At 38.3% G+C, this 14,773-nt stretch overlaps 1 protein-coding gene across 1 annotated transcript in view; it reads right to left on the reverse strand.

The window, feature by feature from the left end:
- LOC100745833 (protein madd-4) overlaps nt 1-14,773 on the reverse strand; it is a 109,407-nt gene that overhangs the window by 26,644 nt on the left and 67,990 nt on the right. The window contains exons 4-6 of the mRNA XM_012391667.3: nt 14,328-14,654; nt 3,915-4,056; nt 2,610-2,742 (exon numbers count right to left, since the gene is read on the reverse strand). Of these exons, the coding sequence (XP_012247090.1) occupies nt 2,610-2,742; nt 3,915-4,056; nt 14,328-14,480 (428 nt within the window). The 5' untranslated portion in view covers nt 14,481-14,654. The remainder of the gene's footprint in view (nt 1-2,609; nt 2,743-3,914; nt 4,057-14,327; nt 14,655-14,773) is intronic.

The raw sequence follows: 14,773 nt of genomic DNA on the forward strand, positions 1-14,773 counted from the left end.
CAGGAAAAACAGCCATATCGCCGGACGAATTGTTTGTTCGACAGTCGGAGTATTCTACTTCCTCCGGGCTGTTCGTCTGTGTTTCTTCGACCACGATATGCGAATCGACGTTACGTTAAAAAACGGAAAAAAAGACGTGAAAAATGCGTGCAATGTAAAATGAAGGATATGGGCAGATATCGGATATCATATAAATGTGTGTTCTAAAATAGAGAATATATTGCACGGAAAGATAGTATAAACGGAAAGATAGTCGAGATGTACTTCTTCCAAGTTATTTTTTATATTGGTTAATGAAGATGGACCAAACTTATAAGATTCTAACGATGCATAGACATTCTTTATGATTATATTGTTATAGCGAATATATTGATTCACTATACTATAGTAATTCACTAACCAATGTATGCACGTATTAATTGTCTAGTAAGTAAATGAACATATTTTCTAGAACTATCAGTCTTTTTATTGAAACTTCGATGGAGCAACTTGAAAGCTGAATATTTATTCCAGACGTATTCTCTAAAACGAAATGTTCTATATTAAAGAATAGATAAGATTGTGTTCTCATCTATCTTGTTTTTATCCAATTGTTATCTCTGACTAAATCTTATGTACGCGAATTCATACGAATACATTTTATATTCTGTACATTCTGTATATTTGCCAAACCCGATGTTTTCATTATGTTGCACATATACAGGATAATGTACATAGTACAATATACAGGCAACGTAGAAGGAATAACTTTCAAAAAACTACCTTAACGTAAATATAAAACGTGAAACACCGTAAACAGCGGAATATTCGACGATATTCGAGAAAGTCTTTATTCTGAACACTTGTACAACGTGGCTTGCAAGAAGGTAGCTATACATATGTATATGTAGCCGTTTCGATATTCAACGAGCGATTCTAGCCAAAGTGTTCGCAATCGGTGTTTTCGACGCGGAGGTAGAACAAGGGGTTTGTCTCCGTCGGTGAAAGGTACTGGGGGCTTGTTTTTCCAAGTCTCTTTCAGAAAGAGGCCCGCCGGGCTTTTGCTCTTTCCCGCTACGTCCGTCGACTAATGGCCGTTCAGTCCGCCTGAAAGCTCCGGCCCATCGTTTCCAAGCCCGGGTATTGCAAGTCTACACGGCTACATATCCATTTCTGCGCGTTGCATGCGTTGCACACGTACAGAACCACCACCGATACGGCTTGTCTAACAATAATCGGGACTGCTTGCTTGCTTTGTCCGCGGCTACGGCGAGGAAATTGGTCAGAGAGGAAGATTGGCCGGCGTTAATCCCAAAAGTGGGAGTTCCGATTTCACGAATAGCACGTGGAAAATACGAGAATTTCGAGCAGCTGCGCGAACGTGCTCCCCGAGTCAAACATTCCCTGGTCTGCTCGTAAAACCGAAACGCTCAATCTCGAACCCCGGGGTCCCGCCGATTAGAAAAGCTTTAATGAAGTTTCTGATCCTAGGTTTCAGTCCAACGTACAGGTTACTTGGACTCGCAGCGATTCGAAAAATCGCGAATTTCTATTTTTCATCTGTTGGACGTAAGTTCTCACCAATGTATAATATATTAAATCCGTCACAAAACGCAATATATAGCGCCAAATGGAAGTATCGGTACGGCCTCGATTTTCATATAAAATTCTTTCTAAATCTGTAAAAAATATGATTCTCTATCTAATTTTTTTTTTTTTTTTTTTTTTTTTAACATAACTGTCCACTCTAAAGTTTAAATATACCAAATATGAATCATGAATCTTTAAAGTAGTCGTAAAGTATTGGCACACTTACGATTTTGCAATATAAATTTATTATAAGATTTCATTTTATTTCAAGCTTTATTTTAGTGTTGTAATAGAGATTAGAAATACATATATAAAGCAGACTCCACTTTAAAACGTTCCTTGTTTCCACCGAAAACAATTATATAGAAAATTGAATTTATTATTATATTTTATAAAGTAGTAATTCACTATATGTGATAATATTCGTCTGATGCAATGTTTCTCAAAGTCATTCACACGTAAAAAACGACATAAATTTGAACAACATTGCTGCCTTCGATATCGTTCTATTTTCTATTTTCGTTGTAACCTTTTAACAAATCCTCGAACGCTCTATGTTCGTATAACATCTTTTTCTTATCCCCATAGAACATTCGGACAAAGTTTGAGAAAACCTGGAACGTCTTATATTACAAATTCTGCGTCCTAAATCCTATATTCCGAAGAGAATGAACGGAAAAAGTTGAGTCACCAACGTCTCAAATACCTCAGCCCTCAGCTAAAGTCATTGATTTCTGGAATAGAAATATCAGATCGAGTTTCTTTTCTCGGCGACATTGGTAGAAGAGAAATGAATAGAAATCTAGATGTGGAGGATTGACATCGCCCCCGATGGAACTGGTTTTTCTACCGCGAGCGCGTACAAACACTCCATCCATGACTCGTGGAAAAATCCGCGAACAATCTGTCAAATACTCTTTGTACTTGTCCGCGTATGCGCATTTGAAGCCACACGCTTCGCCTCGATACGAAAATCCGCGGCATCGGTTTAACGTTCTTTGACACGGACACGTACACCAGACGTCGGGAAAGGTACTCACTTTGCAGTGCAGGGGTGCGTGTTGCACGGCATCAGGGTCTTCTCTGGCTTGTTGTCCGGATCGCAATAGCTGTCGTCTACCACGTTTTCGTCCGGGCCGATCGTCTTGCACACCGCCATTGCGATCTTGAAACCTGACGGAAAACGGAAATCGTATTTCAATTTGTGACTGAAGAATGATAACTTGCAGAAGGAACGTTTTTCGAAAATATCGTGATCTTATCTGCTTCGTGATAGTCTTGTTTGCAGTTATCTTGGGAAATAAAACTGGAGTAATAATGTTGAGCAGCAATTGCAAGGCTGAGAATTATAGAGAATTATACGTTGGTTCACGAAAATATTTCAACACTGATAACTTCTATGTTCTGTGAAACATGTGTAATTTTGAAATGTTATAAGTACTATAAAATTTGAGACGAATCTGAATATAGAAATTACAAGATATTCATCGCAAACAATATACTTAGTAAAAAGTTAGCATACAACGTGAATAGCCATTCTAAATATATAATATCACTGAACGTTAATATTTATTGATATACTGGGTAATTAATTATTAAAATGTTTTAGAGATTCCTGCAGACGAGGATAGCTTAGAGGATTGCATTTGTATGTTTCATTTTTTCTTGCTCTTCCATGAATTTTTTCGTTTGCGAGATGGGACGTTTAAAACGATCATTTTAAATTACATCGACGGTACCGTTTTCGTAAAGTGGAAAATAGTATAAAGATTTAAAGAGGATTCCACTACGTTTCTGAAATAGAGATTTATCGTTCGTGACAAAATTTTGCTCTGCATTCGACTAAATTTGGTCTCGTATATTTTCATAAAGAGACTTTTCAAGCGCCCATGAAAGATGAGGTTTCATTGAACGGTTTCATTTATCGTTTCGATGATCTTTGTTCTACAAGTTTAGCTATCTCAGAATATTCTACGTAATACATAGACAGCACACATATGGTTCAAAATAAAGTTTTCTACGACAAGTATTTCAAGATTTTCGCCAACTATTGTACATTTCTCCTGTTCTTTGACGAAACAACGAGGAAGGAAACTCTTCGAGTGTCCAACGTTCAAGGAGGACAGCGATTAGAATGCAAAGCGTAACGTTACGATAGCAGGGAGAAATCAACCGGTGTAAGTAGCCGTTATTAATTTCGGCAAAAGTACCGAGGAACGTTGGACGATTCGCGGGTTCAAAGTTCATTAGAATTCATTGCTCCCAGCGTCGATGTAAATGGACTACCTCCCGGTGAACTAATTGTAAGTGCTTCAACCGAATGAACTTCGTAACCAACCACTCACCTCCGCCGCATGATTTCGAGCAGGCGGATATCGATTCCAAACTCCAGGAGTATCGCGATTGGCAGCTCGACCCGTTTCCGCCGCACACGCCGCACGGGTCCGTGTTCTTGTTGCTGCCGACTCGCAGGTCGCAGCCGACTTTCTGAAACAAAGATCACACCGCCTTCGTTAACAGAACTGTTCGTCGTTCTTTTACCAAACGTTTCTCTTTCGATTTGCGTCTAGAAAGTTGCTTAATGTTATTTGCGCTGTGTGGAATTGGCTGAAAAAATTAATTTATAGGTTTATACTGTTGATAAAATCATGTTATCATAGACCTTTGTCTAGATTATTGTGGTTCTTATCGTCTTTATCGAATTTGTTAATATTATTGGCGACAGGGTTCTTTCTTTTATTTTTATGTGGGGTTAATAAATACTAAAGGTTAATAAAGAAATTACTCTGTCTAATGATGAAGTTAGCGTTAATAAAATGTTGTAGCAGCGTTTATAGAGTACAATAAAAACACCCATATAACGCGCGAGATAAATTTAACAGAGTTTTTTCATCTTTTCTGGGAATGCGATACTTGTTTCTTGTTTATAGAAGCTAATAATCATAAGTAAATTGCAGATATTTAAACTTAGCAAAACGTAGAGAATATGCAAAAATATATAAAGCGTTCAAGGTAAAGTAGTTGTTATAAGATTTAGTACGTGTTTTCAGTTTTTTACTTATGTTCGTAAGAATATAGATTTCCAAAAATATCCGCGATCTAGATATAACAAATATAAAGATCTATTTCTTCTACTTGAACTAACATAATTCACGTCATTCATGTAACACTTTTTGCAACATGAAACATACATCTCGCGTTATATGGTCAAGCCCCACAATATTTTCTTTTAATTATTTTCCGATAAATATTATGCAAATAAATGAATAAATTTGAACGTGGATAAATTTCGTCTGCATTTAGATTTCGAGATTTAACGTGTAATCAAGTGGGTAACGACAAATAGATAGTAAATCAGTACTTAAACTCTAAGGGTTCATGCTAAGTCCCCGTTTTATACCAAGTAGAAGCATTGGTCCTGGTGGGCGTATAATCTAAAGACGATCCCGCGCTATGTCACGCACCCCTGGGAGCAACTTCGATTTGCAATAAACTAGAACTTTAACTCAGTCTCCTGATACCAGGTTGGTTGTAACGCGAAACAAATTTCGACTCGGTGATCCATAACGCGTTTTGATCCAAAATTCTTCCTTTCCCCTTGAAAAAGGAAACAAGACACGTATACGTCGCTCAACGAGCTCTCTTATGCTGTCAAACGTAAATAGAAGGCGGAACGGAACGATAGAAGGTGTCATGGAACTCGAGCATCGAGCGCTAAACCGTAAAAGATTAATCAATGAAACGAAAAGAAGAGCGGTGGGTGTCACTCTGCATAATCTGAATGTGGTTGCACAGTTCGAACAGTTCGAGCGTCCAGTACAAATGCAGTAGCACCTTTCAGGAAGAGAGAAGAAGGAAGAGGGAAGAAGGAAGAAGGAAGAAGGAAGAAGGAAGAAGGAAGAAGGAAGAGGAAGAAGAAGAAGAAGAAGGAGAAGAAGGAAGAAGGAAGAGGAGGAAGAAGAAGGAGGAGAAGAAGGAAGAAGGAAGAGAAAGAAGAAGAAGAAGAAGAAAGAAGAAAAGAAGATGCGAACGAGAGAAGAAGCTGACATCGATTCGTGACCTGGCTCGGACGGCAAACTGATTTGTCATTCAGGCGGCATGGAGGTTTGCTCCGAGGTCGGCAAGTACATTATTCATCCCTTATCCGGGCGAGAAGAGCGAACCAAACTGGTGGCAAAGATGTCAGGTGAAAGAGAGTCGAGACGAGGAAGGATATATGTAAATGGAATAGTGCGTAAAAAGGAGAGGCACGAGCCTAACGAGATCCTAAGAACGATCGACTGCCACGGTGAGACGATTTTGACGACCAAAGATCAAAGATTTTGTCAAGCCATATCTATTTGAATATATGTATGTATGCGATAATTATTAAAACATTTTCTTCGACTATTTGTCTTCTTGTTGGTATCGATCGAATTTTAAATAGTAACACACGGATACCCATATATTACTACTGCGGATATGTGCAGTGGATCGTTTTCTGTGTTATTCTAATCTTCATGCTTTCTCCATGTGTTTGTGTATTTCTTCTTAATGATTGTCTAATATTGGCTAATATTCAATCGCAACAACGATGCGGTAGAATTTTTCAAAAAATTCTGTCAATCCGCTGTCTTGCTTAAGTGAGAGCTCGTGCAACGTTGCTCGCGTCTTTTCATCGGAAACACGTTCGCCGTTCGCCAGCATTTAGAAACAGCATTTCCACTTCAGCGGGAATTCTTCGACAGTTGGAAGGCGCCGTTCCGTTCGCGGAATTCGCGTAGAAAGTAACTTTGGTGAATCATGTTTCTCGACGGGGAAAAAGAGATAAAAGGTAGAAGAGAGCAAAGTGAAACAAGGAGAGAAAACAAAATTTAAAGGAGAGAAATAAGGAAAGAAACGAATAAAAGAGTAAAGGGGAGAACTTAAAGTCAGTGGAATTTATTCGCTCGCGCGAACTACGATTTAACGGAGCCACTGAATAGCATTACAACTTGTGTTTAAAAAAAGTGAAAGAAGAAAAAACATGGAACAGTCTGGAGAAATCGAATAGACCGCGTTCGCGATACCGCTAGGACGAATTGAGATTTAATTTTACACGAGGTCGGATTCGTTCCGCGACCTTTCTTCGCTCTATGCACCGATGCACCGATGCACATGTGCATCCATTATATACTTGTATAGGAGGTCAGCCTCGAGTACACCGCTGGGAGTTCGAATAGAGTTTAAATCTGGGATACGCGATTTTAGCAACACGTCGAAACAACGTTCCTCGTTTTTCCCCTCTATTTTTGTTCCCTTTATTTTTCCCATTCTGACGGCTTGGCTGTTAACTCCGCTTACGAAATAGGATCTCGGGACTCGTTATTCAAAGAGCGGTTTTTTAATCGAGCGAACGCATGCCACAATACCAAGACTTGTAATTTTCTATTTTTCTAACGGAAGCTTCAAATGGAAGCAAGTATCGCATACTTGTTATCATTTTAATGAAAAGATTTCAACGAATGCCACTTTCACATTGGACGCAACATATCTGGGAGGAAGAAAAATTTCGTGCAACTGTTTATTACTGTTACGCGTGCTAAAACTGTGTATCGCCAATTATGGCTTCTTACTCGCACTACTTGCTAATTTGCTGCACATTCGTTAATACTTTATTAGCATTTAAGAAGGTGTTAATATGATTTTCAAGTGGCTCGAAGAAGAGAAAAGCTAGATAAAAACAAAGTTAGTAAATTGAAAATAACTCTTATTTCGAAAGCCATTTTGAGCGTTTAAAAGATTCATAGAGATTCTCTTTTAGTTGCTGAATTTCAAACGATGTACGACGATTTTTAGACCCTGTCAGCGACAAATGTGAAAGGGACAGGTCACATGCGCACACGTGCCATATTCACATATACTTGTGCGTCCGTGAGCACGCCACTGTGTCCACAGTACACGGGCGCGCGCGCGCGCGCAAACAGAACGGAAGAGACACACAATACGGGCGCTCAGGATTAGGTTTACTTTGCTCGAGAAGTGGAAACCTGCAGCGGAGCCCCGTAATTGAAGGATAGGACCATCGAAGCAACCGGTTATTTCTCTAGGTAAACAAGCCAAGAGAAACGGCTAGCCAGTCGCGTCGGGTGTGCGAAATGAAATATCGTGGAACTTAACGGCGCCGATCTTCATCTCCCCCTTTCTTTTTTTCTCGTAGTTCTGACTATCCTTGCTCGATCCGTGCAAATAATACCTTTAAATCCGGTAAATATCTCGCCAATGGCCGTTTATGAGCTGCGAGAATATGAGTACTCGTTTCGAAGCACTAGTGGATTCTTTGCGTTCCATGGACGAACTCGCGAATAAATTAACTGTAATGGTGCTTCTTTTGATGGAATTCGTTTGATAAACGTTAGTAAAGAAAGGAGAGGCGATTATCTTCCGGTATCGTTATAGACTTTAATATACGTTACTAATATTCATAAACGTAATCGGACATTTTGGCCGAATTGTGGTAAAAGGATGTGAAATTTAGCAAAGGATATAAATTAATGATAAATTAACAATTAGAGGCAATATTTACTACTTATGGAACTATCATACTGTAAATCTGTAAATCTAAAATATCTACTAAAATATCTACTAAAAGAAACATTGGTTTAGAAGGTGTCTATTAATTTGAGTTATTATTGAAGAATTGATCGATTTGAAGATGAAGAATAAAGTTATAACCGCGAGGTTTATTACTGCATATAGATGTTTAAAAATCAAAAAGTTTAATCGAATCATAATATACCGTCGTACGTAGTTATGATGATTGTAAAGAATAAAATCGTCATTCTATAATTGAACAAACATATTGTCAAAAATAAGCAAATATCTAGAGGTACTTTGCAAAAGAGAATATAGATTTTTTAATATTTATCTATTACTCTTATAAAACAAAATAAAATCGCTCACAATTCTTCTTTTACCCTATCGTTAGATAACAAGATCCTGGTCGAAAGGTAAATCGGCGATTTCCGCGACTTTCCGTCTCTCGGCTATTTCGTTACGTAAATTTGACTGGCGTTCAATTATTCAAACCGGCTTTCAAGGTTCCATTCGGCAGTCGGTACACCATCCACCGGAGTTAGCCCATTACGCTCAATACACCCTTTTCCCCGCCGCGAGTTTCCACCCTCGTCGCTCCACTATCCCATCCAACCCCATCCCAGACCTTCTTTTCTCTACACTCGTTTCTGCCTTTTAACATAGTTTCCCGGAGAATGGGATTTTCCGGCTGCAGACGGACTCGATCACTTTGTCCGCCTTATTCTAGCCGGTTTCATTGAAACGATGGAATTTATCGCGGAACCACTGAACCGCTTATATATCGCTAATTTCTCCGTGTACCTTTCTCCGTGTACCTTGAACAAAACAGAACGGGTATGAAGAGCTTTGTACTGCGCTCGAATAATCTTTCTATTGTCTTAAAACAAAATTTAACCAAAAGAGACTTTACTTTCGATAGATATTCTTCCTTTTTATAAGATTATCGAATTTTATTTTACTATTTGATCGAGGGAAACCCTACAAACACTAATTAGATAAAAACTATCGGAGAGTAGATGAAGAAACTAGGCAAGTAGAGACGATTCGAGAGTAAGTCTAAGAGGGTGTCAAGAAATAATTAACGGGATTTCATGGCGACGACAGTGGCGACGAAGTTGCAAGGACAATATCTAATCAGCAGACGGGTCCACGTAATTAAGCACTAACCGAGCTTCTGTAAACGCAAACTGGTTTTGCATTATTAAAGTGGCGGACAGTTCCCATCTCTCGCGTTGGACACGCTCGATAAGTGCGCGACGCTTTTGTGCTATCACGACTCATTAGAGTTTGTCTTCTATCCACGGAAATTCCTCCAATTGTTTCGTCTCGCGTGTTTCTCCACGTCTACGCTTGGATAACTTGTAACGCAAATCGTCCGCTACATTATCGTACTCGTGTTCGTGCATCTTTATTTGCACGTCTTAAATACACACACATTTTACTGGTTTTGGTGCGTAATGGTTCATCATATATGTCTATTCCATACCATGTCTATTCTATATCATATCCCCCACTTTTATTAATATTGGAAACATATCTTAATACTACACGGTTATGATATTATAGAAAACAACTAACGTTAAAGACAATTCCAATATAACGTCACTAGCTTTTATTATTTCAATTTCCTCATCTTCAATTTCCTGATATGATATTTGATGATATACTTATATGGACATCTTAATCTAACTGAATCAAAACCGTAGCAATGTTCTACTTTTGGTATATACACTTTTGGTGAATACACTTAATTATGTCTGTGCCACATTCAGTATTTCAGTGCTTATTGGTTCATACTTAATAGGTTAAATTCGAAGGCTGTATGTAATAATACAAACCTAACATATATGTATATGTACCATAATCATAATAATATATCTACGTTGATGTAGTCTTGTTGGATTAAGCTTTAAAAAATTTGAACGAAATCGGAACGAAACACAATGTCAATGCCAACGCAGCCTAGGTTCGTAAACGGTTAAAAATATATCAGTTTTGAAGTTAGGAATCTTTCCATATGAATTTAGACGTTAGAACAGAGAATGATACTACTCATCGAATGCTATCAGAAAATGTAGAGATCGATAAAAGATGTTTGAGCGGCTTGAAGGCACATTTAATCTCCCTTTTGTCGAACACGTTACGTTTAAGAGATTCTTATTCAAAATTTTCGACTTTTTAATCAATGAAAGTTCTTCAAGAATGAATTTCGTAACACGGCGATGTCTTTAGACGAAGCAGGTCGATGGTGTTTAATTTGCTAGATGAAACGATAAACAACATCAATATTAGTGTACGTCACCTGGTGTTAGCGTTCTCAGACTTAAGACAGGCAGCGACTACTTAAGGGGTTAATCGACGAAAGTAGCCCTCTGTCGACGTCGGCTTGCCTCTCGGTACACAAAGTCGTCAACGGTGTAAAGTAAGATCGAATTAACTTAATGGACGAGAAGTGCGGGCATCTCGACGCACCCATGGTAAATATTGGTCGAAGACGGGCAGACAACGACGCCTCGTTAGCTCGCGTTTCCGTCCGCCGAGGAAAAACGTGGTCGTGTACAATCACATGGATTTAAAACCAAAAGTTATAAACATGTTTCGGGCGAGCCCAGTACGGAGGAAAATACAGCAGAGAAGAGAGGGAGGGAGAGGGAGGGAGGTTTAGGCGAATAAAGGGCACACTGTATGCTCTACCTAAGTAAATTTCTCCGGTCACGAGTTTCCGCCGGAACTTTCTTCTTCCTTGCCAAGTTTCGACAAGGGATGCAGCAATTGCGACTTAATTCTTAACCGACGTTTTCAGCGTAATCTCGAGCCAAGGGCCGGGACTACGATCGCATATTTAAAAGTCTGATCTCTGCTTTTAATTAATTATGCGTTAGTCGGCTCGCTTCTGAAATTTCTAGGCTGCGAATATAAATTAGGAAGTGGAAATCATTTTGAAAGGAAAGACGAGACGCGGTTGAACGTACAGATAATGGTTGTTTGGTCGAATAAAAGCGACTATTTTTCTACTTTCTTTCGTGAAAATGTGGAGCTCGTTAAAAAATGCAAATATCTATTTAAATATGGAAATACTTGAAAAATGGCGTATGTGTTTTTTGCTTTACATAGTATTACAACCGGAATTTGGATCGTTCGTTTTTTTGATAAATGTACCTCGATCTTTCGTTCTCTTTGTTGTATCGCGTTTCCAAAGTGCTTCAGAAAATGTACGGTTTCGTGGAACGAAATCTAAAATCTCTCTGTACGAATTTCAAAGACATCGGTATCTCGCGTATAAACGAAGTCAGCTTTGAACGTAATAAGTATTGTTTGTCCGCGCATTCGCGTGCATGCACACGAGTATTTTAAACGCATATTAATGGCATGATAAAACTTGCAAATGAAACCTTCAAAATTTTATCGAGTTTCGCTGCGAGCGTATGCAACATTAAACGGCCAGCAAAAACGCTTTTTTCCCTGTGTTCTCGCCGCTTCCGAGAAAAAGATCGGTATTTTATTTATAAGAGCTATCAGTGTCACGATTCGTTGCGGTATTTTGGAAATTATCGCGCTGAAATTCCCTTGGAAATTGAATTGGTTATTCGTCGAATCGGACGATGCATATTGTAGACCGCGACTTTATATGTCTGACCAGTGATAGGCCTATATCACTGATCTCTATTTACGTCTCTATTCACGTATTTTGAGAGGGCTGACCAATGATAAAATCAACTGATTTCCATTAATAAATTGTATACACAATACGCTGTTTGTTAAATCAATCATTGTTATTATATACGTATATATCATTAATATATTATTAATTGAGCCACATATAGAGAATACATATCGGGCCTACCATCATTTCCTTATCGGTTAATTTAATTTATATAGGATTAAACATAGAATAAGCCAGCATGCAGACAGAGTTTTAAGAGGTGAAACTATTTTTAATGTTACTCTATATACACTAATTATCAATGCCGGAGGAATCTTTAATTAACAATGGGAATAGCATTATTCATTGGCTACACTGAGTATCCATGAGTAAATAAGCTGTTTCAATATGTATACAAATGCATCGTATTTATGTTAAATATTGATATAGCATTCGCTAATGTTCCGCATAGCCTAAATAATATTCGAAGCGAGAACGTCATTGGTATCGTGAGATTATTGTAACGAAATATGATAAACAAACCCTCGTTACCGATTGTTTAATTCCCAAAACGCGTATACAGAGGTATTTTCATCGAACGAATGTAATGCTTAAAAAGTCAACCACGTTATTGACGCAATATAAACGTATCCGGACGAGTCCGTGATTATTTTCAGCGTAGTTCATCTGTTACGAAATTACACGACACGGGAGGATAATTTGTTTGCGATAAATTTAATAAAATGTAATAAGCGTGCCGCGGGGTTGTCCATTATTGTTAATTAATTTAAAGATTGTAACGCGCATTCATTTAGTAACAAAACGAAGTTTCGTTTGGTCCGAACGAATTGCGTCAAATATTGACAGAGAATAAAACGATCGATAACAGAAATTTCTAGTGTGCACGTCATTCGAATGGTTTGCGTTCATCGCACCCTTCGGACGAGTCTCAATGATCTTAGACACCACCCTCTTGCACATTTCCACTGATATCGTTAGCTAAACTTTATCAGTCAGAAATTACTAACGCCAATAAATTACCTTGCGCAACAGTAACAAAGTAACAGGCTTAACAAGAAAACAAGTAAAGTTCTACATACCAATTCTCTAAATTATAAGCTATTTAATTGTTCTGTTTCATGTAAAATTAAGAAAAAAAAAAAAGAAAAGCGGCGTAATGGAAATTTATAATGTTATTTTAATAAATTATAAATTACGATCTTCATCTTGTTTAAATTAAAAATGATGCTGCGCGATTGATATTTATTGGCGGCCGATGCTACAAATTACACAGTACAAAGTGCATACTTTTATCGTGCAAGATTATTTCTAAACTAATTCTGAGAATAATTTATATACTGCAATTTAACCACAGGCATTTCTACAAGCAGTCCAACTCACCCGGCAACTTTCTTCTTAAATATTCATCGCAAGATTATTCCGAGTTATTTACATAGACTTATTTTGACAAACCGAGTAAACCAATTAATTTCGAGAATTTCCCAAGTTGGCGTCAAAATGCTGATTGTTTTCTTGCTTCTTTTTTACGTAGCCGTTTCCGCCGTTCCTCAACCCTTCTTCCAGATATTTTTCAATTAATTCGTGTAATTGAATTTCTACCGCTACACTTTCATGCCGCGTTGCACTATGCTCGATTAAACGCGAGCCAGAAATCGCACTCGGGCGTGCGTAAAACACAAGATTGGATGGAGTGCGGTTTGGCAGGCTGAACTCGCAAACTTCCGTGCAAAGTACAAAATATGGCGCACCGGAAGGGATACTGACACGGCGCAAAAATTGCTCTCTCCCGGGAGATAAACGTTTCCGGTTACGCTGGCGCCAACTTCCTTCGAATCGAATGAACCACGACTCACTTATCAAATTGGATTCTAACTAAACGAAACTCTGTTTTGCTCTCTCTGTTTTGCAGAGTGAAATTAACAAGCTGTACCGGACAACATATTTCTTTGAAACAAATCTAATTATGACTTAAAAGAAACAAATATTTCATTAACTTTATTCGACAACGTTTGGTTCGAACTACATTGCGAATATTAATTTAAGATATTTTATAGACAATTACTTATATAGCTGTCACTCACACTGTAATACTGCAATAATTATCGTTTCTGGTAAGATAAAGTACGTGTACACATTACAAATAAGCAATACACGAGAAATCGATCATAAATCCATGTTTGTTGATCGTCTAATTTCAATGTTACCTCACAGCCAGAAAAGATACCTTAACGTATTTACAAAATTTGGAAAAAGGCGTATTCGAAGATGAAAATCTTCTAGAAATAACCGATAAATCTATGAATTTTCACAACAGACCAATAACACGATATTTTTCAAATCTCTAGGAAAATGGCGAACATATACATATACCTATGTATATTTAACATGTAACAGCGACATGAAATAAAAAAGAGAGGTCGGCAATATAAAATTAATTAACAGCATATTCTTCCTCTGTAAAATGTGACATGGAAAATGTGACTTATCATTTCACTCCTGTAATCTTCAAATGAAATATAAAAAAGGTTTTCCGACTCACCATGCATTCACCACTGATGCAAACATCCATGCTGTCAGCGTAGCACTTGGTGCCATCCTCTACCTTGTCCGCCAGCTGGACCACGATTGTTTCTTCGCTATCGAACTGCAAGGCGTCGGTGGCATCACGCGGCAGAGTCTTTTCGACGGACATTTCCTGTCTTAGCCGGCTCCCAGTGTTCTCCAGCGATTGTTCGCCACGGCAGATCAAAGCACACGGTCTGCTTGGGTCGTAATGTGGATACCATTTCAGCAGTTGTCCACTATATGGCACGTCGTCAAACACGGCACATTGCTCCGCCCGGAAATCGTTCGGGTTCTCGCAGGGCTGCAATCAAAGGGCCAGATTTTCTTTTCAAATCCCACATTCTGTTCACGTGGATAGAGCCGTTAATATGATTTTTAAGGATTTTAATGTTTCGTGGATCATGATATGCATGATATTAT

Source organism: Bombus impatiens, unplaced genomic scaffold, assembly GCF_000188095.3.
Source record: "Bombus impatiens unplaced genomic scaffold, BIMP_2.2 scf_1100, whole genome shotgun sequence".
Lineage (NCBI taxonomy): Eukaryota > Metazoa > Arthropoda > Insecta > Hymenoptera > Apidae > Bombus > Bombus impatiens.